The sequence below is a fragment of the Oryctolagus cuniculus genome, chromosome 5 (assembly GCF_051225735.1).
Source record: "Oryctolagus cuniculus isolate XC-2025 breed Fujian yellow rabbit chromosome 5, ASM5122573v1, whole genome shotgun sequence".
In the NCBI taxonomy this organism is placed as follows: domain Eukaryota; kingdom Metazoa; phylum Chordata; class Mammalia; order Lagomorpha; family Leporidae; genus Oryctolagus; species Oryctolagus cuniculus.
The window spans coordinates 133702428-133728167 of record NC_142871.1 but is presented as its reverse complement, the minus strand read 5'-3'; the positions used below and the strand labels follow the sequence as shown (position 1 = coordinate 133728167).

Sequence of the window (25740 nt, the reverse complement as noted above, 5' to 3'; positions counted from 1 at the left end):
AAGACACTTACAAAGCAATCTGTATGCAGACTCCTTCCAGTAAAAATGTTCTGAATCACTTATTTCACCTGCATTTCACTCACCCCTAAATCAATAGCCATCTTTAAAACTGCTTTTAGCATTTCACTTTAATTCTTTCCAGAGAATTCAACTTGGTTTTCATGGAAATAATTTTTTTATTTTACACTAACTGGACTGTTTTACATAACATCTAGTGAAATTCCAACTGATAACTTAGGAAAAGTCTGAGAAAGAACAAAGTGACACTGGAACTGCATGGACATTGGCCACCAGGCCTCAGTGTTGCTCAGAGCTGGCCGGGGGCTCGCAGGGAAGGCATGTAATTCTCCTTTGGACAAAAACATCAACATCAAACAAGGCCTCTCTGAGATAATGATTAAGTGAGACAAAACAAGAATAGGTCAAATCTTGTCTAAACTAGGACCAAAAAAATAAAAACAGAGCCAAAAACCCAGTGGTTGTGTACCTTACAAAATACCAAATGTCCCCTTTTCCTGGCTAATATGAGTGACTGCTGGTTTTCTACCAGTTTCAGCTTTATTGTTTGATTGTAGCAAAATGCACATTAAAATTTACCACTGTAACCATCTAGAAGTATAAAGTTCAGTATTAAGCATATTCACTGTTGTGTAACCAATCCACAACCTTTTCATCTTGCAAAACTGAAACTTGTACCCACTAAACAGCTTAATTTCTTCCTCCGCCCAGCCCCTGGTGGCTACCATCCCACTTTCTGTTTTTATGAGTTTGAGTGCTCTAGATAGCTCACATAAAAGTGAGATCATACAGTACTTATTTTTCTGTGACTAGATCACTTTGCATAACATAGTACCGTCAAGGTTTGTCAATGCTGTAGCAAGTGTCAGAATTTCCTTCTTGTTTAAGACTGAATAATATTCCATGGCATGTTACACCACTTTTTGGTTATCTATTCCTGTTGAGGAACACTTAGATTGCTTCTACCTTTTGGTTACTGTGAATACCACCATTAGGAACGTGAATGTACAAATATCTCTTGGAGAACCTGCATTCAGCTCTTTTGGACAGACACTCAGAAAAATCGCTAGATCATATGGAAATTCTATTTATACTTTTTGAGGAACTGCCATTCTGCTTTTCACAGTGTCTGCCTCATTTTGCAATCTGATTAACTGCGCACAAAGTTTCCAATTTCTCTATATTCTCAACAACTTTTTAAAAATTTTTTCTACTTTTTAATTTTTATTTATTTATTTTAGTATCCATCATAACAGATGTGAGGTGATAAAACACTGTGGTTTTGATTTGCATTCCCCTAATGATTAGTGATGCTGACCACATTTGCATGTGCTATTGGCCATTTGTGTATGTTCTTTGGAGAAATGTCTATTCAGGTCCTTTCCCTACTTTTAGATCAGGTTATTTTGTTGTTTTCATTGAGTTTTAAGAGTTCTTTGTATCTTCTGGATACTAACCTCTTATCACAAATATGATTTATAAATCTCTCCTATTCTTTAGATTGCTTTTCATTCTGTTGTTGTGTCCTTTGGTGTACAAAAGTTTTGAATTCTGGTTTAGTCCAATGTATCTACTTTTACTTCTGCTATCTGTGCTTTGATGGGTCATATTTAAGAAATTACTGCCAAATTCAATGTCATGAAGTTTTGTTTTCTTCTGTGTTATTTACAGTTTTAGGCCTTATGTTTCGACCTTTGATCCATTTTGAGCTATTTTTTGCATATGGTGAAAGGTAAGGGTCAAATTCAACCGTTTACATGTTGCATAATCCAGTTTTCCCAACACCATGTATTGAAAAGATTGTTCTTTTTTAGAGCTGGTACTGTGGCATAGTGAGCTAAACTTCCATCTGCAGCGCTGGCATCCCATATGAGTGCTGGTTTGTGTCCCAGCTGCTCCTCTTCCAATCCAGCTCTCTGCTCTGGCCTGAGAAATCAGTAGAAGATGGCCCAAGTCCTTGAGCCCCTGCACCTATGTGGGAGACCTGGAGGAAGCTCCTGGCTCCTGGCTTTGGATTGGCTCGGCTCATTTCCAGCCATTGTGGCCATCTGGGGAGTGAACCATGGATGGAGGACCTTTCTCTCTGTCTCTCCCTCTCTCTGTCTGTGACTATACCTTTCAAATTGAGAGAGAGAGAGTGAGCGAGCTTGTTCTTTCTCTACTGAGGAATAGGGATTAGGCCCATACTATCAATAATTTCACTTTTGATATATCATTTGCTATGACATTCCATTCCTGTAAGAAAAACATCTGGTGTATGGCAGGAACTCAGTAAATACTGCTGATCGGAACCTCCTTTGTTTTTATACATGGTTTGGGCTATGCTTAAAATCTAAGATCTGATGTACCTGGAAAGAGGCTGCTTGGGATTGAATATTGGCTTTACCACTTATTGTGCATCGTTGGGCAAATCACTTAACCTCTCTATACCTTAGTCTCCTCATATATGGACAAAGTCAAAACCACACCAAAATAAAAACAGTTAATTACAGCAGATACCAAAGCACAAAAGAAAAAGGTGGGAGCAGGATTTTAGTCTAGCAGTTAAGACGCCATTTTGGATGCCCACATCCCATATCTAAGTTCCTGGGTTCAGGGCCAGGTCCACTCCCGATTCTAGCTTCTTGCTAATGAGCATCCTGAGAAGCAACAGGTGATGGCTCAAGTGGTTGTATTCCTGCCACCCATATGGGTGAATAAAGTTAAACACCAAAGATGACACATGATTCCATTTATAAGAAATCCTCAAAAAGTCAGAACTATAGTAATAGAAACTAGATTAGTGATTGCCTGGACCCTAGATCCCAGGAAGGAAAGTGACTGCAAAAGGATCTAGGACAATTTTTAGGGGAGGAAAGTGACTGTGTATGCTTGAAATGATGACTTTTGGGGGCCAGTGTTGTGGCGTAGAAGGTTAAGCCACCTCCTGCAATGCTGGCACCAAACATGGGCACTGGTTCCAGTTCCAGCTGCTCCACTTCTGATCCAGCTCCCAGCTAACGTGCCTGGGAAAGCTGGGGCTGGCGCTGTGGCACAGAGTGTTAAAAGCCCCAGCCTGCAACGCCAGCATCCCATGTGGGCGCAGGTTCCAGTCCCGGCTGCTCCACTTCCTATCCAGCTCTGCTATAGCCTGGGAAAGCAGTGGAAGATGGTCCAAGACCTTGGGTCCCTGCGCCCACGTGGGAAACCTGGAGGAAGGTCCTGGTTCCTGGATTTGGATCGACTCAGTTCTGGCCGTTGTGGTCATCTGGGGAGTGAACCAGCAGATAGAAGACCTCTCTTTCTCTCTGGCTCTACCTCTCTCTGAAACTCTGTCTTTCAAATAAAATAAATATTAAGAAAAATAAAAAATAAAACTATCAGCTATTAGTCCTTTAACACATATTTCCCCACTCCAGTACCCTCTATCCCATGATATTGATGGCTGAATAAATAAATAGATATTTTTACTAACAGTTGTGGATCACAATGCAGTAAGTAAGATTATTTAAAGACAGATCACTAATATTTACTTCAAGATGGTTTAATTTTAATAAGAGTGGGAAAGTACAGTTATGTCAAGAATCCAAAGTTATTAGTTTATTGCTCCCCTCAAGTTTGGAGGAGAGGAATATAATAGACAGGATGTTTATCTTTGTCATTCTCAGCTATGTTAGTCACATGCCAAGAGCATCAGCAGCAACGTCAATAACGCAGCCCTCTATTAGAGTAGTGTCTGTCTTCACCACGGCTTCATGTAAGTGTGGAAGGGGTGAGGTTTTAGTGCTCTTGGATTTTCTGACAACAGGGGTAGAAGTAATTCTTTTTATCCCCAAATCTATCTCCCCATTCCATCTTGGTAATTATGTATTTCTTGGGCACAGAGCAAAGGAAAACAAAAAGAAATCCTACTATTGAAATATATATAAAAACCCCAAGTCATTCTTACTTCAACTTTTTTAATGGGTTATGAACACTGTTCTAGGAATTCAGAAATTGTAATGCTGAGTGAGGGAAACCATCACCTTCTCATTCTCATTTCTGTTACATACTCTGTAGTGGTGGTAATGAGTTCTCTTGGATTGACTCAGTTTTGTCTTTCCCAACTTCCTGGGGGATGAAAAGATGTTTAAGCACCCTTTAAAAAGGTCTGTGTGCATGCATGGCAAACACTTGTAGATGGTGTTAGGACTCAAACTGTTATAACACAGTTATTACCATTCGACTATAAAGCTGATTAATAATCCTGACACTGTAACAGCACTAATAAACACTGCGTGTCACTGTGTGTTGGGCCGAATGCTAAGCAATGGGTGCATTATTTACTTAATCCTCAACATTACAGATAGTGATACACATATATAATAGCATATAATAAATATGTATCTGTATATACCAGATACATAAGATAAAGAAAAGTAAAGCACAGAGTTCAATAGATGGTACAGAAAAAGCAGTGGATACACACAATGTACAGGTGTAGCTCAAATTTGTACATCTCCCTTATCCAATTTTTAATCCAATTTTTAAAAAGATTTATTTATTTATTTATTTGGAAGGCAGAGTTGGAGTGGGAGAGGCTGAGGGAGAGAGATCTTCCATCCACTGGTTCACTCTCCAAATGGCTACAACGCCCAGAGCTGGGCTGGTCTGAAGCCAGGAGCCAGGAGCCTCCTCTGGGTCCCCCATGTGGGTACAGGGGCCCAAGTACTTGGACCATATTCCACTGCTTTCCTAGGCACATTAGTAGGGAGCTGGATCAGACTTGAACCAGCACCCATGTAGGATGCTGGGCATCTTCACCTGCTATGCCACAGCACTGGCCCCTCCATGCAATTTTTATGGTTAGGCTCTTAAAATCCTATTCTAAATATTGAAGTCATACTAGAATCTCAACATTACCATGACCTTTCATTGAAATATTTCTATTTATTCTCTTGGGAGAGGTATAGTACAAGGGGTCAGGAGAGTTTAATGGACAATCTTTATGCTAACTATATTTTTTTGACAGGCAGAGTGGACAGTGAGAGAGAGAGCGCACGGCGCTGATCGGAAGCTAGGAGCCAGGTGCTTCCTCCTGGTCTCCCATACAGGTGCAGGGCCCAAGTTCTTAGGCTATCCTCCACTGCCTTCCCGGGCCACAGCAGAGAGCTGGACTGGAAGAGGAGCAACCGGGACAGAATCCGGTGCCCCAACCAGGGGCAGAACCCAGAGTGCCGGCACTGCAGGCGGAGGATTAGCCTAGTGAGTTGCGGCGCTGGCCTATGCTAACTATTGAAATTATTTTTCTTCATTTTGGTGGTAGCTACTATAAAATATAAGCATGAAACTATACACTACCTAACCAGTGTTTCTTGTTTTATAGGCAACTGAGTACATTATGTAATAGAAGTTTCACCAGAAGTATGGTACTCTATTCTAATATTCCTTTTAAAAAAGAGATTTATTTATTTATTTGAAAGGCACAGTTACAAAAAAGAGAGATAGAGAGAGGGAATCTTCCATCTTCTGATTCACTCTCCAAAAGGCCATTATGTCCAGGTCTAGGCCAGGCTGAAGCCAGGAGCTTGGAACTTCATCCAAGTCTCCTATGCGGGTGGCAGGGGCCAGGTACCTGGGCTCTCTTCTGCTGCTGTCCTAGGTGCATTAGCATGGAGCTGGAATTGAAGGGGAGCAGCCAGGACTTGAACCAGTTCTCATATGTATGGAACGTTGGGGCCAAAGGTGACGGCTTTACCTGCTATGCCACAGTGCTGGCCCTCACCCCGTATCCTAATATTTCTAATTAGCATCTCAAGAAGGGTTCAAAAGGTCTCTGTCATTATGTTTGCATTAGCCTTTTATGGTTTTGTGCCTGCATTCTTTATAGAAGGCACAAGAATGGACTAAAAACTAACCTTAAAGCTCTTTATGGACGCCTGCTTGATAAAGAAGGACACACCAAGTGGCTTCCTCATGTCAATGTACTACAAGGAATAATGAAAATAGCAACTCTGGCGTCCCGACACCCTGCGAGATGCTCTTCCCATGACACCACACTGTCTTTAAATAGTTGTGTCTAGGTATGAAATCAACTGGAAGTTGTCTCTTTTCTCTTCCAACTTGTATTTTAAAAAAAGAACTCAGGAAATGTTTTTACTTAGTTCAAAATTCTAGGAAACATGACACACTCATTCACCACACTGTTTTACTGAGAAAGTCTGGGTAGACAAAATAGCAGTGTAAATTCTCAGCAACTCTTAATTCTACTTGCCAAGATAACTGCTGAGAGAGGACCTGTTATCTTAAATCAATCAGCTTTTTCAGGACAGAAATTATAAGGGTTGAATAAAAATATGGGGGACAAAGGAAATAAGGTGGTCTGATAAGGCACTCACTCTGAAGTCTTTTTTTTTTTAATTATTTTTATTTTTTGACAGGCAGAGTGGACAGTGAGAGAGAGAGAGAGAGACAGAGAGAAAGGTCTTCCTTTGCCGTTGGTTCACCCTCCAATGGCAGCCGCGGCCAGCGTGCTGTGGCCGGCGCACTGCGCTGATCCAATGGCAGGAGCCAGGTACTTATCCTGGTCTCCCATGGGGTGTAGGGCCCAAGCACTTGGGCCATCCTCCACTGCACTCCCTGGCCACAGCAGAGAGCTGGTCTGGAAGAGGGGCAACCGGGACAGAATCTGGTGCCCCGACCGGGACTAGAACCCGGTGTGCCGGCGCCACAAGGCAGAGGATTAGCCTTAGTGAGCCGTGGCGCCGGCCTGAAGTCTTTTTTTTTTTTTTTTAAGATTTATTTATTTTACTTGAAAGTTAGAATTACACAGAGAGAGAAGGAGAGGCACAGAGAGAGAGAGAGAGAGAGAGAGAGGTCTCCCATCCACTGGTTCACTCCCCAATTGGCCACAACGGCCGGAGCTGCGCCTATCCGAAGCCAGGAGCCAGGAGCTCCCTCGGGGTCTCCCACACGGTGCAGGGGCCCAAGGACTCAGGCCATCTTCTACTGCTTTCCTAGGCCACAGCAGAGAGCTGGATTGGAAGTGGATCAGCCGGGACTTGAACTGGTGCCCATATGGGATGCCAGCACTGAAAGTGGTGGCTTTATGTGTACGCTACAGCGCCGGTCCCACTCTGAAATAATTTAAATTAAATAAGGTGCCCTACTCATTTTGGTAGCCCTAAAGGTTCATATCCCTAAGTCAACAAAAACAAAATCTAAAGTAACTGTCATAATTATCTGCTACCCTGAGAGAGACTGCTTGTCTGATTTTGATTGCTGTCTTATTCAAACACAAAATTAATATCACATGAGCCATTAACTCACTAAAGACCCAACGGAGAAGGGAAGAGTAACACAGCCAGGACTAGAACTTGAAAAAAGCACAGCTGGGCAGGAAAGCACAGACAGATGTCACACAACACACACATGACTGTGGGTACTAGGGAAGGCCCAGAGGCAGCAAGAGTTGAACTCTGGCTCATCACTCGCTGTTTCCTCTCCCAGATCTATGTTTAGCTAACAATTCAACCAGGTATACAGTTGGAATGAAGAGGGACTTAGAAGCAAACGTGAGCTGTAGTGATGGACAGGGGGATGACTCTTTTTTGCCCATACTTAATCTAGGGATTAATTAGAACTGCTTTTTGTATCTGTGGCAGACAAGAATTTAAAAAATTATAACTCAGCTCTTAACTTCCAATAACCCACATGGTCCAGCAAGTTCAACTTGAAGTATTGGCTATAATTTTTAAAATTTTTTAAAAAATAAGAATACCATGGGGCCAGTGTTCTAGTGTAGTCGGTTAAGCTGCCACCTGCAACACTGGCATTTCACATGAGCTCTAGTTCGAGTTCCAGATGCTCCACTTCGATTCCAGCTCCCTGCTAATGCACCTGGGGCAGCAGCAGAGGACGGCCCAAGTGCTTAGGCCCCTCCACTCACATGGGAGACCCAGATGAAGCTCCTGGCTCCTGGCTTCGGCCTAGCCCATCCCTCACCGTTGTGGTCATCTTTGGAGTGAATAAGTGGATGGAAGAAATCTCTCTCTGTCTCTCCTTCTCTCTCTGCCTTTTAAATAAATAAATAATTTCTAAAAAGTAAGAATACTAAATTAACTAAAAATACTTAAAAACACTGAAAAGAAATGAGCAAAAAAAATCACACTGAATTCTTGGAAACAGTAGTTCTTCATCATATTTTTCAGGACCTCTTTCTATACTAAAAATTGAAGGCTGGGGGCAGATATTTGAGGAGTGACACAGCAGATGGAATCTTTCCCTGTCTGTCTCTGTCTTTCTTCCTCCGACTTTCAAATAAAAAACAAAAATCAAATGGCGAGCTTTTAAAACAGTTAATAGTTATTTAAATAATAAAATATTTAAATAATAAAAATAGCTGTAGCTTCCAAAACATAAAATAGGATTAGTGAGGAGAGTGGCATTTGTAAAATGTTTCTCTTTATTTTTTTAAAAATTTATTTAACTTATTTGAAAGGCAGAGTTAGAAAGAGAGAAAGAGAGAGAGATAGAGAGAGGATCTTCCATCTGCTGGTTCACTCCCCAAATGGCCACCCATCTGAAGCCAAGATCCAGGAGCTTCCTCCAGGTCTCCTACATGGGTGCAGGGGCCCAGTGATTTGGGATGTCTTCTGCTGCTTTCTCAGGCACATTAGCACGGAGCTGGACTGGAAGTGGAGAAGCCAGGACTCGAAACAGTACCCGCACAGATGCCAGACAGCAGGCAGTGGCCCTATCCTCTACGCCATAGGGCCAGCACCTGTGAAATGTTTCTCACTTAAGATTAGACAACTGAATTCTCATCTAATTCTGCATTCATCTGTTGCAACTCTGGGTGAAACATATGAAAAATTTTCAAGCCCACCAACATAGAGTTGAAAAGTTTGGAGCACTTTAGTGGCCCTTTCAGATAATTATGAATAAAATCATCTGACACTACCTCAAAACTGGACAAGCTGTGGTTTTACAAGCTTTGTTGCAACGTGGAATTTGAAAGCACATCAACGAACTTTTCATATTGTGTTACATTAAAATCTATTGGTTTGGCATATTTTGGATAGATTTTTACCCACACACAATCTTATAACATCCTGGGGAAAATACTGGTCCAATGAGTTACTGAGATCTTCCAAATGTTGACAATTTCATTGTATAATATTAAAGAATCACATTCATTAACAGCCACTGATCCATCAGAAAAATCTCCTAAGTTCTTAGAGGCTGTCAAGCTCATAGTGGCAGAGATATATTTTCCAAAATTATGATTTTCATTTGAAAGCTCAATGGCGGCAAACATCGTTGGCTGTTTTCCTTGAAGTGACAGCTCCCTTCATTCACGTTCAGGAAAATGCCTGCCAGGTACTGAAGAATCATGTCTAAATAACCAGAGTCTGTCCTTTCAAGCAAAAATGGAAACAAGGCAGCAGGTTCAGCTCCCTGCTGAAACAAGTGCCAAGTGCTCTGCTCGAGACAACCATCATACTGCGGCATGCACAGGTGTTCTCTGCCAGCTTCCCTTTCCCTCCCAGAATATCAGAACGACGGGAAACTCAATGACTGCATTTTATTTTATTTTATTTTATTTATTTTTTTGACAGGCAGAGTGGACAGTGAGAGAGAGAGACAGAGAGAAAGGTCTTCCTTTTGCCGTTGGTTCACCCTCCAATGGCCGCCGCGGCCGGCGCGCTGCAGCTGGCACACCGCGCTGATCCGATGGCAGGAGCCAGGAGCCAGGTGCTTTTCCTGGTCTCCCACGGGGTGCAGGGCCCAAGCACCTGGGCCATCCTCCACTGCACTCCCTGGCCACAGCAGAGAGCTGGCCTGGAAGAGGGGCAACCGGGACAGAATCCGGCGCCCCGACCAGGACTAGAACCCGGTGTGCCGGCGCCGCTAGGTGGAGGATTAGCCTAGTGAGCCGCGGCGCCGGCCCAATGACTGCATTTTAATAAGATGAGAGTTCTTACTGTTTTATCAAGGACATTCTTAAATGAAACAAACTAGTCCTCCCCACCCCCAACACACACACACTTATATAAACTGTGAGCGAGTGGCAGTGAAAAACACCCTAACCACTGAGATAGGTGTATATCACTCTCCTGATTCTTGTTAAGGAACCAGGAGTTTAAAAAAAAAAAAAAAAAACCCACTGCAACTTTCATGCCATCAATGCAAATGCCAACATAGTAAAAAACCAAATAAATCTTAGCATTGTTATGAAAATAACTGGCAATGTGGACCCCCTAGAAGGATCTCAGAGACCCCCCAAAGGATCCGAGGACTTCAGTTTGAGTATCGCTGCTCTACAATAGCTTTATTTCAAGGACAGGATCTACTGCTCCTATGTAACACAAACAGTAATACATTTAGGCAAAACACAGCTCAAAAAAATACCCTCTTACCTTTGCCAAGACTGAAAACAAACGGTTCATTTCTATCATGACTGGAATCAAATTTCTTTCCATTTGACAATTTTCCTTTGTAATGGACATAAACTTTGTCTCCAATCATTGGTGTTTCCTCACTATTCCCCACTCTTTTGACAATCTAGAAAAGGCAAACATCAAGAAAAAGGAGTGGAACTTTTTACTCATAATCAGAGAGTGAAGTCACACAGTCCATTCCAAGTTATCCAGGCAGATTTTCAAATACACTAGTGTCTGTGCTTTCTAAGGCTTCCATCATAGTTCTTTCAATAACCCTCACTGTCAGAAAACTACCTTACTAATCTGTCGCTTATGTTTTATTTAGTTTTATTGCTAGTCACACTATTTATTCTCTCAAAATGATTAACCAATACATTTTGTATCACTGATTTAATGCCTCATATTTTGACACTAAAATCTCTCCAATCACAGACTTGTAAGTTAGTCTATATACAATTAGATAGAAAAGAATAATAGGCTTTAGCAAAGATTCAAAAGGGAAGTCTAAAGCCGTTTCAAGGTGTGATTTTATTTGCTTTGCTCCTTTGCTAAGAACATTAGTTTCTGACTAGGTTCTGTTTGTTTCGTTTAATTTCAGAAAGCCAAATATCCTGGTATAAAGGTTATACTTTCTGTAATTTAAAAATATTCAATCTGTAAAAGACATTAGTATCACAGCACAATTTGATTCACTACTGAATATCTTGTTTTCTAGTAAAGAAAATGCCAAAAAAAAAAAAAAAAAAAAAGCTCCAAGCTGAAAAGTATTTAGCTATTGTAAAATCCAGTGTATTTATTTTGTTCTTGGCACAGCAAACCACTAATGCAGTTGGTCAGTTCTTGGAAAAAGAAATCAAATCCAGGCGTGTGGTACTGTAATTTATTCTGTCAATCATCTATGCCAAATTAATCATTTTTAGTAGGTAACATCCAGTGTATATCTTTTTGGGGGACAGGTTTGAGTTTTTATTTAAAGAATTCAACTATTTGAAATTTTTTTTGGTAATTTAAAAGGCAGAGAGAGAGAGGTAGGGAGAGAAAAAGAGAGAGAGAAAAACTTCCATCCACTGGTTCATTCTCCAAATGGCTGCAAAAGCAGACCAAAGTCAAAAGCCAGGAACTCCATTCGGGCCTCCCACATGGGAGGCTAGGACTCAAGTCCTTCAGCCATCATCTGCTGCCCCCCAGGATGCACATTATCTTTGGGATAATGGGACGTGGGCATCCCAAGTGGCTGCTTAACTCACTGCACCGAAACGCTTGTCCCTGAATCTAATCTGTGAGATGTGCCCCTATCCCTATACGTATGCAGTCACAAACACAGTTTTCACAACTTTCTTAACTTAAAAACTCACATGATCTTTTAAGGAAAAGAAATATTACTGTCTTTTTAAGACATCCAAAGGAAAAAACAGTTCAAAGCATAAATCTAAACAAAATCACATGATGGGCCAGGTGTTTAGCCTAGCAGTTAAGTCCTTTGTTGCCCACACTCTACACTGAAGCACCTGATGCAATGCCAGGCTCTGGCTCCTGACTTCAGTTCTTTGCTGATGAAGACCCCGGGAGGCAACAGTGATGGTTCAAGCAGTTGGGTTCCTGCCACCCATGTGGGAGACTTACACTGAGTTCCTAGTCCCCAGCCACCAGCCCCCGCCCCCGCCCCCCACTGCTGCAGGCATTTGGGTAGTGAGTCAGGAGTTGGGGGTTCTGTCTCTCAGATAGTAAATATGACTAAAAATAATTTAAAAACCTGCTCTATAATTCTAAAATGTAAACCTAGATTTTATCTGCCTGAGAGAAGAACTGACTTTCCAAACTGCCTTGGTTTTTTTTTTTTTCTTCTTTATATATGAAGATACTTCAAAAAGTTTATGGAAAATGAAACTAAAAGATAAGTTTATTTTGGTGCAAAATAGTTTTGAAACTCATGTATTCAAAGGGTCTTCAAAATCACTTCTTGGCTAAGATCAAGTGCAAAGAGTCTAAAAAAGTTCATAAAAATGGGTATTACGAAAAAGCTATGCATGAACTTCAACAAATGAACTTTTAATTTCATTTTCCACAAACTTACCTTTATTTTATTTTATCTTTTTTTAAAGATTTATTTATTTATTTGAAAGGCAGAGTTATAGACAGAGAGAGACCCTCCAGCCACTGGTTCACTCCCCATATGGCTGAAACAGCCGGAGCTGGGCTGGCTTTAGACAAGTCAGGAGCTGGGAGTTTCTCCTGGGTCTCCCATGTGGTTGCAGGGGTCCAAGCACTCAGGCCATCTTCCACTGCTTTCCCCGGTCATTAGTAGAGAGCTGGATCAGAAGTGGAGTAGCCAGGATTAGAACCAGTATCCACATGGGATGTTGGTGTGGCAAGCGGCAGTTTATCCCACTATGCCAATGCCAGACCCAAAACTTAGCGTTTAATTTCATTTTCACATAAAAGTTAATCAGAGAAATTACTATAGGAAGGCACTATGCTTTATCTGATTCTGATAACTCTACAAGAGTGATGGTGTTGTTCTAATTTTTTTTTAACTTATTTTTTTTTTATTTTTTGACAGGCAGAGTGGACAGTGAGAGAGAGAGAGACAGAGAGAAAGGTCTTCCTTTGCTGTTGGTTCACCCTCCAATGGCCGCTGCGGCCGGCGCACCGCGCTGATCCGATGGTAGGAGCCAGGAGCTTCTCCTGGTCTCCCATGGGGTGCAGGGCCCAAGCACCTGGGCCATCCTCCACTGCACTCCCTGGCTACAGCAGAGAGCTGGCCTGGAAGAGGGGCACCGGGACAGAATCCGGCGCCCGGCCGGGACTAGAACCCAGTGTGCCAGCGCTGCAAGGCGGAGGATTAGCCTAGTGAGCCGCGGCGCCGGCCGGGTGTTGTTCTAATTTTACAAACAGGAAACTTAACCACAGAGAGGTTAATACTTTGTCGCAGGACTCAGGTACTAGACCTATGTAATCAACCAACAGCCGGCTGTGCTGACACCTGAGTTTCCAGGCAGAGAAACGACATGATTTAAAGGGCTTCCAACCTCAAGTATTTCTACAAACCTGTAAGTCTTGTTATCAGATTTGCTCTCTAGGGCAATGCAAGGTGCTAAGGTTATTACAGTTTGTCCCCTCTGAAACTTGAGTTGAAATGTATTGCTTTGTGGCTGTGTTGGAATTTAGGACTTGCACGAGGTGATTGGTTCATTAAGAGGCCTTTCTCGTGGGGGTGCTCACTCTTGAGGGACTGGATCAACTGTCACTGGGGAAGGGCTTTACAAAGCCGGTCCACTTCTCAAGTTGTGCCTTTCTCACCCTCCTGCTTGCCAGTCTGCTTTCATGAGTTGAAGCAGCACAGGGCCCTCTCCAGAAGCTGAAGAGATGCCGGAGCCTTGCTCTTGCTCTCCCCAGCTCTGGAACCAGGGGCCAAAATGAGCCAGTTGTTTATTAAGTCAGCCAGTCTCAGATACTCTAGTATAGCAACAGGACACTGACTAAAACCTGGGTCTGAAATATGTTGGGGACCATGCTCTCTGGGTGTGGACACTAAAAAGATGGAAGAGAAACTCTCCAACACAAGTGGTGAGATTGAAGGACAGCTTGCAGTCTCCAGTGTCTCTGGGAGCACGGTGGAGTTTGGGATGAGCAAATACAGCTACAAGGTTGAGAAGCCCTTTCTTGATAGCTGCAAGTTTTCAAAATTTGGCTTCGCACAGAGCAAGCTAACAGGAACACACGTGCATTCAGAGGAAGTCAGGGCACAGAAGAAAGGATTCACGTAAGTGAGATTACATAAAACAAACTCAAAAATTCTCATCCACTGCTGCTGACATGGGAGATGTTAAGATTCTGTGTAGGGGTGGGTGCTGTGGTGTAGTAGGCTAAGCCTGCACCTATGGCACCAGCATTCCATATGGGTGCCAGTTCCTGTACCGGTTGCTCCCCTTCTGATCCGGCTCCCTGCTATGGCCTAGGAAAGCAGCAGAAGATGATGCAGGTCCTTGGGCTCCTGCACCCACATGGGAGACCTGGAAGAAGCTCCTGGATCCTGGCTCCTGGCTTCAAATCAGCCCCCTCCAGCCGTTGTAGCCATTTGGGGAGTGAACCAGTGGATGGAAGACCTTTCTTTTTGTCTCTGTATTTGAAAGGCTGTCTGTAACTCTACCTCTCAAATAAATAAAATCTTAAAAAAAGAAACCACTGTATAGTATTATAATGTGTTAAGATAATCTTTGCGGAAAAAACAAAACTTAACTGTACAAAACTTGTATGCATAATGGCATAGGACAGACAACTACTTAAAGCAACCAAAGCCATTTAACCTCTCTCAGCTTTAGTTTATTTACTTATATGCATAAAATCAAGACATACTCTGATTATCCGTGTTGTGACATATGGAATTTTTTTAATTAAAAATCATTAACGGGGCCAGCGCTGTGACCTAGCTGGTAAAGCTGCCGCCTGCAGTGCCAGCATCCCATATGGGCACCGGTTCAAGTCCCAGCTGCTCTACTTCCAATCCAGCTCTCTGCTATGGCCTGGGAAAGCAGTGCAAGATGGCCCAAGTCCTTGGTCTCTGCACACACATGAAAGATTTGGAGGAAGCTCCTGGCTCCTGGTTTTGGATCAGCGCAGCTCTGGCCACTGTAGCCTTATGGGGAGTGAACCAGCGGATGGAAGACCTCTCTCTCTGACTGTCCTTCTCTCTCTGTGTAACTCTGACTTTCAAATAAATAAATAAATCTTTTTAAAAAATCATTAACTACAGAATGAAATAATACAGTATTTTAGGAAAGCTAATTCAAAAGTAAGATATGGTCTTTGATGAAATCCCAATAGTATGTGCACTGTACACAGGAACACTATTTGTATGTAAAACAAACAAACAAACAAAAAACTCTTTTGAACTTGAAAAGCAAGTTAACTTAAAAAAAAAGTCTTTAAATTTGTCATTAGCTATCTCTAATACAGTAAAATGATATATTAAAATAATATCCTGTGTGGCCAGCACTGTGGCGTAGAAGGTTAAGTCTCTGCCTGCAGTGCCGCAGTCCCATATGGACACTGATTCAAGTCCTGGCTGCTCCAGTTCTGATTCAGCTCCCTGGTAATGTGCCAAGTACTTGGGTCCCTGAACCCAAGTGGGAGACCCAGAAAAAGCTCCTGGCTCACGGCTTCTGGCTCCTGGCTTTGGCCTGGCCCAGCTCTGGCCAATGCAATCATTTGGGGAGCGAATCAGCAGATCTCTCTCTCTCTCTCTCTCTGTGCCTCCCCTTCTCTCTCTGTATCTCTGCTTTTCAAATAAATAAATACATATTTAAAAACAATAACCCATTTGTATACTCTGAGAATAGGGAGCCATACCTCTCGGAGTCAGACATAACTTTAACCTGAACCCCCAATCTGAGTTTATCAAGATATACAATACTGGGCCAGTTAATTTACCTAGCTCAGCCTCCACTTCACCAATCATAATCTGGGATTAAAAATTAAAATGTCTCAATTATAAAGATGAAATAAGCCTTTGATTGTAAAATAAAAGAAACATTAGGCCGGCACCGTGGCTCACTTGGCTAATCCTCCACCTGCTGTGCCGGCACCCCGGGTTCTAGTCCCGGTTGCTCCTCTTCCAGTCCAGCTCTCTGCTGTGGCCCGGAAGGGCAGTGGAGGATGGCCCAGGTGCTTGGGTCCCTGCACCCGCGTGGGAGACTGGGAGGAGGCACCCGGCTCCTGGCTTCAGATCAGCGCAGTGCTGGCCATAGCGGCTATTAGGGGAGTGAGCCAACGGAAGGAAGACCTTTCTCTCTGTCTCTCTCCTCTCACTGTCTATAACTCTACCTGTCAAATTAAAAAAAAAAATGAACCATTTGTTATCTCAAAACTAAAAAAAGAAAAACAGAAAGAAAGGAACAGGGAAGGTAGGAAGAAGTGAGGAGGGAGTGAGGAAGATAGGAGCATTGTTATATTCTTAGAATTGTATCTATGAACTATATTGAAAATATATTTTAATATATATAATATATAAACTATATTAAAATAAATTTTAAAATTTTCAAAAAATTAAATAAAATTAAAAAAGGAATTTAGCTGCAGAGTTTATACTCGGTAACCTCAGTAAACATTATCTGCCCCACCCCCTGTATAAAACAGTTTTTATAAGGGATCTCTGTGGACAGCAGTTTTCCCTGTATGTCACTCATCTTTGCATACGCACCTTTAACACGCCCCTGTCTTGTTTGGAGGTAATATCCTCTCCCTGTTCAGCAACAGTGGCTGCTGGGCTTTCTCCATTGTTCTTGGCACCTTCATCAGTAGTCATTGTCTTTTATAAGTAGAAGACCTGCCAAGAAGAAACATAGTCAACTATGAAAGCCATCATTTTATTCATCTTTTATATCCCCTGGAAACTGAGACTTACTTGGAGGCAGTACGGTCAGACACTGAAAACGGGACAGGCTTCTGCTGTGAGCATGCGCCAGTGTCACCGGCAATGCAAATAACACAGCGTCAATTCTTTAATTTCCCTCTAGCTCTGGCACCAAACTAGAGACTTGGTAGTAATATATCCTTTAATATGACTACACAGGAAGAAGCAGTCCTGTCAGAATTCTGAAAATGTCCTTTTCTTTCTTTTTTAAAAAATTTTTCATTTATTTAGTTGAGAGGTAAAAACGTCTTCCTGGTTCACACCCCAAATGGCCACAGTGGCCAGAGCTGGGTATATCCGAAGCCAGAAGCCAGCAGGCTCCTCGGGATCTCCCACATGGGTACAGGGGCCCAAGCACTTGGGTCATCTTCTGCTGCTTTCCCAGGCCACAAGCAGAGAGCTGGATTGGAAGAGGAGCAGCCAGGACATGAATCGGCACCCTAATGGGATGCCGGCGCCACAGGTGGAGGCTTAGCCTACTAACACCACAGACTGGCCCCCTAAAATGTCCTTTTCTTATAGCCACATTCTTAATAGAGAATTAAGAATTCATTAGGTGATCTGATAAAAAAAAATGTGACATGGGGCTGGCGTTGTGGCATAGCAGGTATAACTGCTTCCTGTGACACCAGGATCCCATACGGGCATGGATCTGTGTCCTGGCTGCTCCACTTCCTATCCAGCTCCCTGCTAAGGGCCTGGGGAAAACAGCTGAAAGATGGCTCTAAGTGTTTGCACCCTTGTCACCCATGTGGGAGACCCGGATGAAGCTCCTGGCTTTGGCCTGCCCCAGCTCTGGCCACTGTGGCTATCTGGAAGTGAACCAGAGGACCGAAGATCTCTCTCTCTCTATCTCTATCTCTGTAACTCTTTCAAATAAAAATAAACAGCAAATCTTAAACAAACAAATAAGTGACAATATATCACAGTAGGAAACGAAATAGGCTTTAGAAAATCTGAAAGGCTCAAGTTTAAGTTCTAGTTCCTTCTCTTGACATTTTCAATTTATTTACTTTCACTAAGCCTTAGTTTCTCATCTGTGAAACAGACAGAACACACTGTTCATAGGGTTACAGTAGTACATTAATGAGATAACCTATGTTAGGGGATTACTACTCACATCTTAAAAATATAAGCACTTATCATCACTATTGGGAGTCATTTTTCTTTTCTTTTTTTTTTTTTTTTAAAGATTTTATTTATTTACTTGAGAGGTAGAGTTACAGACAGAAGGAGAGACAGAGAAAGCTCTTTCATCTGCTGGTTCACTCCCCAAATGGCCACAATGGCTGCAGCTAAGCAGATCTGAAACCAGGAGCTTCTTCCAGGTCTCCCACATGGGTGCAGAGGTTCAAGTACTTGGGTCACTTTCTACTGCTTTCCCAGGCCATAGCAGAGAGCTGGATTCGAAGAGGAGCAGCCGGGACCCGAACTGGTGCCCATATGGATGCTGGCACCGCAAATGGAGGATTAACTTACAATGCCAGATCCTGGAACACATTTTTCATCTCCTACTCAAAACACCTACAGCATAAGTTCTTCCCTATGGCATTTAAGGCCCCTCACAATCTGACCCTAATCTATCTTTCGGGTCTAGCTTGTACTAATTTCTTTTACACAGCTCATGCTCCAGCCACAATAGACAAACTCCTCTCCTATAACAAGCCTGTGCTTCTCTATATCCACACTGTTGATCACACATTCTTCTTCCCAAAACATTATTTTCCCACAAGTGCTACCTCTATCATGCCCTGACCCTAGATTTGCAGGTCATTCTGACCTTTTCTGTACCCCCAATTTTTCATCAATAATATATTTATTGTGTAGGGTTGGTGCTATAGTGCAATGGTTAAGCAGTGACTTTCTTTTTTTCTTTCTTTCTTTTTTTTTTTTTTTTTTTTTTTTTGACAGGCAGAGTGGACAGTGAGAGAGAAAGAGACAGAAAGGTCTTCCTTTTGCAGTTGGTTCACCCTCCAATGGCCGCCGCGGCTGGTGCGCTGCGGCCTGCGCACCACACTGATCCGATGGCAGGAGCCAGGTACTTATCCTGGTCTCGCTTGGGTGCAGGGCCTAAGCACTTGGGCCATCCTCCACTGCACTCCCTGGCCACAGCAGAGAGCTGGCCTGGAAGAGGGGCAACCGGGACAGAATCCAGTGCCCCGACCAGGACTAGAACCCGCTGTGCTGGCGCCGCAAGGTGGAGGATTAGCCTAGTGAGCCGCGGCGCTGGCCAGCAGTGACTTTCAATGCCTGCATCCCACATGGGAGTCCTGGCTACTCTGGTCCCAATCCAGCATCCTGCTAATGGGCCCGAGAAGGCAGGGAGTGATAGTTCAAGTATTTGGGCCCCTGGCCACTCACGTGGGAGACCAGTTTGGAATTCCTGGCTCCTGGCTTTGGCTGGGACCAGACCTGGCTGTTGTGGCCATTTGGGAAATGACTCGGCAAATGGAAGATCTTTCTCTCTTTTTGCTGGTCGGCATTTCTAAGTAATCAATTAATATTTTTTTAAATATATTTGTGTTACATTTTAAAAGTCCTCGAGAGCAAGAGCCATGCTTTGTGCATATTTAGATTCCCTAGGGGCCTCAACCTTTTAGAACAGCAAGATGGAAAGAAAGAGGAATTTGGAATAGAACGTGGGGATTCTTCCAGGCCTCACAAGTTGTTTGAGAACTGGCTATTTTAACTTCTTTAAGCCTTTTCCTCTACCTGTGTATTTAGAATAAAAATATCTGCTTTCATAGAGTGATCTCCTAGATTAAGTGGTATAATATATAAAGTGTATTTAGAGGGTTCTTGAAAAGTTCAAGGAATATGAAATTTATAAAGTGTATTTTAGAGCAAAGCTTTTTGAAACCCATGTATAATTTTTTCATTACCGCATTTTCCATGAACCTACTGAAGACTTTTATATTCAAATGTTAGCTTTTATTGTCATTGTCAGTTGTCTGACAGTTTTTATTCTGGGCCAACCAATTTACCAATAGGTTAATCAATAGGCTAAACAAAACACACCTTGCCACTGCTATGATTAACCCCACATCGCTCCCTGGTTCAGCCTGGAGAAAGAATTAACCACTTGCAAAGACATTCTTATTGGGCTAATAGTAGATTTAAGGCTAAAGTTACCTCCTGAGCGCTCTTCTCTACATAGTCAAAAGGAGCCATTCTGCACTGGTGAAAAGTATCTTAATGATACAACTAATAATTAGAAAACTAAGACATATATTGTTGTGATTTTGTTTCCAAATGACTAAAGTTCACTTCATTGTCAACAGAGGCACAAAGCAAATTGCTGTGCCCAAAAATCTTCAAGGAGAACACCAAAAACCAGGGGCTAAGCCCCTTCGCTTTATTTTCTAGTACAGTTTATACCAAACATAAAAGATCCAAATGTTTGGCTCAGGATAAGTGAAAGGCCAGAACAAATCGTTCTCAGACAAATAACAAAAACTAAGTGCCTAGTTCTACATGACACTGGGCTAGAAAATCAGGAAAATAAGATGAACAGGATTGCTTGCCAGCTCCTAAAAACCCACTACTTACAACACATACTCCTGTTTAGGTGCAGAAGGCACCTCAACAACATAGGGAAAAGATCCTTAAATATTTTAGGGATCATGGACTGTATCCTTGGAAAGTTACCTGGGGCTTCATAGGTACAGATACCCATCAACAGACCTCTGGGAAACCCTGGCTTAAAGCATCAAACAAATTAAAACCAACAGGTAATAGGGTATTGGAAAAGGACACCACACCATAGGTTACAGAAGTACCCCTCCCCCAGAGGGTTACATTCTAAGACCCCCAGTGGATACCTGAAATGACAAATAGTACCAAACCCTATATATTTTATGTTTTTTCCTAGATGCACATATATAATAAAGTTTAATTTACAGATTAGATTCAGCAAGAGATTAACAATAACAAATATTTAGTAAAATAGAACACTTATAACAATATGGTATAATAGCAGTTAAGTGATCTTTCAAATTTTTTTTTCTTTTTCTTTTTTTTTTCCTTTTTTGACAGGCAGAGTGGACAGTGAGAGAGAGAAACAGAGAGAAAGGTCTTCCTTTGCCATTGGTTCACCCTCCAATGGCCGCCGCGGCCAGCGCACCGCGCTGATCCGATGGCAGGAGCCAGGTGCTTATCCTGGTCTCCCATGTGGGTGCAGGGCCCAAGCACTTGGGCCATCCTCCACTGCACTCCCTGGCCACAGCAGAGAGCTGGCCTGGAAGAGGGGCAACCGGGACAGAATCCGGTGCCCTGACCGGGACTAGAACCCGGTGTGCCAGTGCTGCAAGGCGGAGGATTAGCCTAGTGAGCCACAGCGCCGGCCTCAAATTTTTTTCTAATAATTTCAAAAAAGCTTTATTTTTTTTTTATTAGAAAGGCAGAGCAACAGAGAGAGAAGGAGAGACAGAGAAAGAGAGAGAGAGAGAGCTTCCATATGCTGGTTGTACTCTCCCAATGGCTGCAACAGCTAGGTTTGGGCCAGGCCAAAGCCAGGAGTCAGGAACCCCATCCTGGTCTCACATATGGGTGACAGGAACTCAAGTACTTGAGCCATCACTGCTGCCTCCCAGGAACATTAGCAGGAAGCTGGATCAGAAGTGGAGCATCAGGGACTCAAACAGGTACTCCAGGAAGGGGTACCTACACCACAAATAATTGTTTAACCTGCTGTACCACAACAGAAGCCTCTCTCTCAAAATCTTCTGTTGTACTGTGGCCAGCACTCTCATGCGGTGGGTTAAGGTGCCACTTGAGATGTGGGCATCCCGTACTGGAGTGCCAGTTAAGAGTCCCAGCTGCTCTAGTTCCCATCCAACTAACTGCTTATGTGCCCGGGAAGGCAGCAGAAGACAGCCCAAGTGCTTGGGTCCCTGCCACTTATGTGGGAGACCCAGGTGGAATTCCTGACTCCTGGTTTCAGCCTTGCCCAGCCCTGGTTGTTGTGGCCATTTGGGGAGTGAACCTGAAGACAGAAGCGTGCAATCTCTCTCTCTTGCTTTGCCTTTCAAATAAATAGATAAATAAATCTTTAAAAAGTATTTAATTGCACTTTCATCTTTTCACTTAAAGGAAGCACGTTAGGACTGTCTGTGGCATATCCAATTGCTAGCATCACTACTTTTGCACTTTGGGTCCATTATTGCATCAAGTAGGGGTTCCTTGAAAACAAGCACAGGGATATTATGACGGTTGACATAACCAAGACAGTTACTAAGTGACTAATAGCAGGCAGCACAAATGGCATGAAAACACTGGACAAAGGAATGATTCACATTTGGGGCTGTGAGACACAGGGCAGTGAGAAATTTCATCTCACTACTCAGAATGGAGTACAATTTAAAATATTAATTGTGTATTTCTGGCATTTTCCATTTAATGATTTTGGATCCCAGCTGACTGTGGCTAACTGAAATACAGAAAGTGTGCTTGCAGATAAGAGGGCACTACCGTAATTATTATTAAAAGCAAAAGAAGGACCTTTCCAATGAACTGATGACAGGTACCCCTTGAACAACGATCTGCGTCATAACCGATCTCAGCACCACCAGTAGGGAGGCAAATTGACTATTGGGCAGCATTCCTATCAAAAACGCATAGCAGACTGTGGGGCATTCTATAAGACAACTGGCCTAGACTACTCAAAATTACCATTGACAGAAAGGATCCAGAAAAAATAAGAGAAGAGACAGACAGACAGACAGGAAGCCTGTTCTAGACTAGAGACATGATAATCCAACCTAATGAGTAATCTTCAGCTGGATTCTAAATGGAGGTAGTGGGAGACAAAATGATACAAAAGGACATTTTTTGGGAAAATGACAAAAATTTAGAAAGCCAAGCTGCATGCTGTTAGCTTTCTAGGATATGACATACTATTGTGGTCTTGCATGGAATAACATTTTTGTTCTCAGAGCACACACAGTGAAGTATTTAGAGGTGAGAGGTCAGGACGTCTGCCACTTTCAGATCACTAGGATGGAGTGAGTGATCACATGCACAAACCTCAGGAGAAATCAAAAGCAGAGGGCTGAGCAAACATGACCATGGGAAGGCAACACAGTCTTCTGAATGCTCACTGAAAGTTCAGCTACATTTCCAAATGAAAATACCACCAAGAGATACATTTTCATTTGGTTTCAACCTTGCTGATTTGGCAACAGGATTACTTAAAGTCAAATAAACAGGGGATGTTTACATGTAAGTTGACCTGTTAAGTCTGTGATTTCCATAGGAGAAAGGACTTCTTCATTTTTGGTACTAACATTTCAAGGGATGCAAGTAACTCTGGTGACGTCAGAGGATCTTGTGGCTATCTCAAGGCTGCATGAAGAGAAGTTCCGTGAAGAATTAAAATGCAATGACAGAAATAAGAAAATGAACTTTTCTGAATTTTCAAAGCAGATAAATGTGGTAGAATAAAGAAATAAACTGAATTTTCCAAGTTTTTTTCCCTTAATTACAATTAAACCGCTAAGAGCATAGATTTTTGTAAGCAAACAAAATACATTTTAAAAACTGTTTTCTTTATTGAGGGCTATTTGAAAAAGACAGTAAAAACAGACAATTTGTAAAAACTTTGAAGACGCACTGAGAAAGTTTCACTGTTTTCATCAGAGACTTTCCTTCTTTACCCCAGGTTTACTCTGCATTTAAAGACCACAGTGTAGCTATGGATATTAATCTGTGATAAAGCTCACTGTGCTGAACTGCCCACAGAGGGACCTGCTATCCAACACACCCGAGAGGGAACACACAGTTCGTTCTGTGTGGATGTGCCAGATAAGCAGGCACCCTCAGCCAGCACCTGAGACGCAACAGAAACATGAGAATCCGTGTACTGTTTCACCCATGGTGTGCTGAAAACTTCAGCTCCCATAAGCAAATTAATTGATCCCCCAAATGATAAATGTATAAAGCCTTACTCACTAATCCTCCACGGTTATTATGTACTACTTTGGTGTTCTCTTTGTCAGACAACAGATCATGTAACAGGAGAGGAGGTAAGAGCAGGGGACCTGGTTATCTGTGAGCACAGCAGCTTGCTCCCCAACACCACCGACACGGGGCCGTCTGGGGGTGCAGGCGTTCCAGCCTCCTAGAACTGAAACACAAGAAAGATGGTGCACACAAGGGAGGAGGCCCACCTGGGGCACGTCATGGAGTGCAACATAAATGGAACCTAACCGTGTACGTGCAAGGGTGGGCTGGAAAGGCCTCACGGAAACCTCAGCCCCAGGCCTTTCTCAAGTACTGAAGTTCAGTGACAAAGGAGAACCAGGAGGCTTATCTAATTGTAAACAGGACAAAATAAGAGATAAATACGCAGGAGAGGAAACAAGATTATATCCATCATACATCTGTGTGAAACTGTGGACTGCATTTATTCAATTACCTGTCCCAGGAAATTTCTTTCCTCTACACTGCAGCAGGAATGGGAAAATGAAGAACAATGCTCCTATACACACTCCCACTTATGTTTTCACTTTTTTTTTTTTTGACAGGCAGAGTGGACAGTGAGAGAGAGAGACAGAGAGAAAGGTCTTCCTTTGCCGTTGGTTCACCCTCCAATGGCCGCCTCGGCTGGCGCACTGCGCTGATCCGATGGCAGGAGCCAGGTGCTTATCCTGGTCTCCCATGTGGGTGCAGGGCCCAAGCACTTGGGCCATCCTCCACTGCACTCCCTGGCCACAGCAGAGAGCTGGCCTGGAAGAGGGGCAACCGGGACAGAATCTGGCGCTCTGACTGGGACTAGAACCAGTGTGCCGGTGCTGCAAGGCGGAAGATTAGCCTAGTAAACCGCGGCGCCGGCCTTGTTTTCACTTTTAAAAGAAGCATACGGTGGGTATTTGGTGCAGAAGTTATGGCTGTATCTCATATTGGAGTGCCTAGTTTTTCTGGCTACTCCACTTCTGATCCAGCTTCCAGCTAATGTGCATGCTGGGAGCCAACAGATGATGGCTCAAATACTTAGGTCCAGATGGGAGTGTTCCAGGCTCCTACTTTTGGCCTGGCCCAGCTCTGGCTGTTGCAGGCATTTACGGAGTGAATCAGTAGATGGAATATCTGTTTTCCTTTGTCTCTTTCTCTGCTTTTCAAATAAAATGAAAATAATTAAATAATTTTTTAAAAAAGAAATTCATAAGAAGATATTTTATTTTAAACTATTTATTTATTTGAAAGGCAGAGTTTTGAGAGAGAGGGACAGAAAAAGAGATCTTCCACCTGCTGGTTCCCTCCCCAAATGGCCACAATGGTCGGAGCAGGGCTTGTCTGAAGCCAGGAGCCAGGAGCTTCTTCCAGGTCTTCCTTAAGGGTGCAGGGGCCCAAGTACTTGGGCCATTCTCCACTGCTTTTCCCAGGCCATTAGCAGAAAGCTGGATCAGAAGTGGAGCAGCCAGGACATGACCTGGCGCCCACATGGGATGCCACCATTGCAGGTGACAACTTTATCCACTGTGCCACAATGTTGGCCCCATAAGAAGATATTTTAATAAAATTCCAAGAAAAGATGCTCAATGTTATTAAATATTAGAAAAATGCAAAGTAAAACTATGATGAGATATAATTTCAAACCCATTAGAATGACTATTATCAAGAAAAAGGGGGAAATATCAAGTTTGGTTGAGGATGCAGGAAAATTAGCACCCTCATGCATAGCTGGTGGGGATGTAAAATGGTGCAGACTTTGCAGGAAGTGGTGTGGTGGTTCCTCCAAATGCTTAATGTAGTTTCCACATGATCCAGCTGTTCCACTCTCAGGTATACACTCAAAAGGACTGAAGGCAGGAACTGAAACAGACAGATACTTGCGCACTGGTGCTCACGGCAGCATTTCGCAACAGTCAAATGTGGAAACCATCCAAGTGTCCTTCATTAGATGGCTGC

The 25740-nt window shown here is 42.9% G+C and overlaps 1 protein-coding gene and 1 long non-coding RNA gene across 6 annotated transcripts in view; one reads left to right on the top strand and one right to left on the bottom strand.

Moving 5' to 3' along the window:
- FKBP5 (FKBP prolyl isomerase 5) overlaps positions 1-25740 on the bottom strand; it is a 131157-nt gene that overhangs the window by 50258 nt on the left and 55159 nt on the right. For all 4 annotated transcript variants that reach the window (XM_089334041.1, XM_008262824.5, XM_002714639.6 and 1 more), the window contains 2 exons: positions 16621-16746; positions 10398-10542 (listed from right to left, as the gene is read on the bottom strand). In XM_089334041.1, coding sequence (XP_089190167.1) covers positions 10398-10542; positions 16621-16725 — 250 coding nt within the window. In that variant the 5' untranslated portion in view covers positions 16726-16746. The remainder of the gene's footprint in view (positions 1-10397; positions 10543-16620; positions 16747-25740) is intronic.
- The window catches only part of LOC149126679 (uncharacterized), a 59201-nt gene that overhangs the window by 20433 nt on the left and 13028 nt on the right, over positions 1-25740 (top strand). The gene's annotated exons all lie outside the window — the stretch shown is intronic.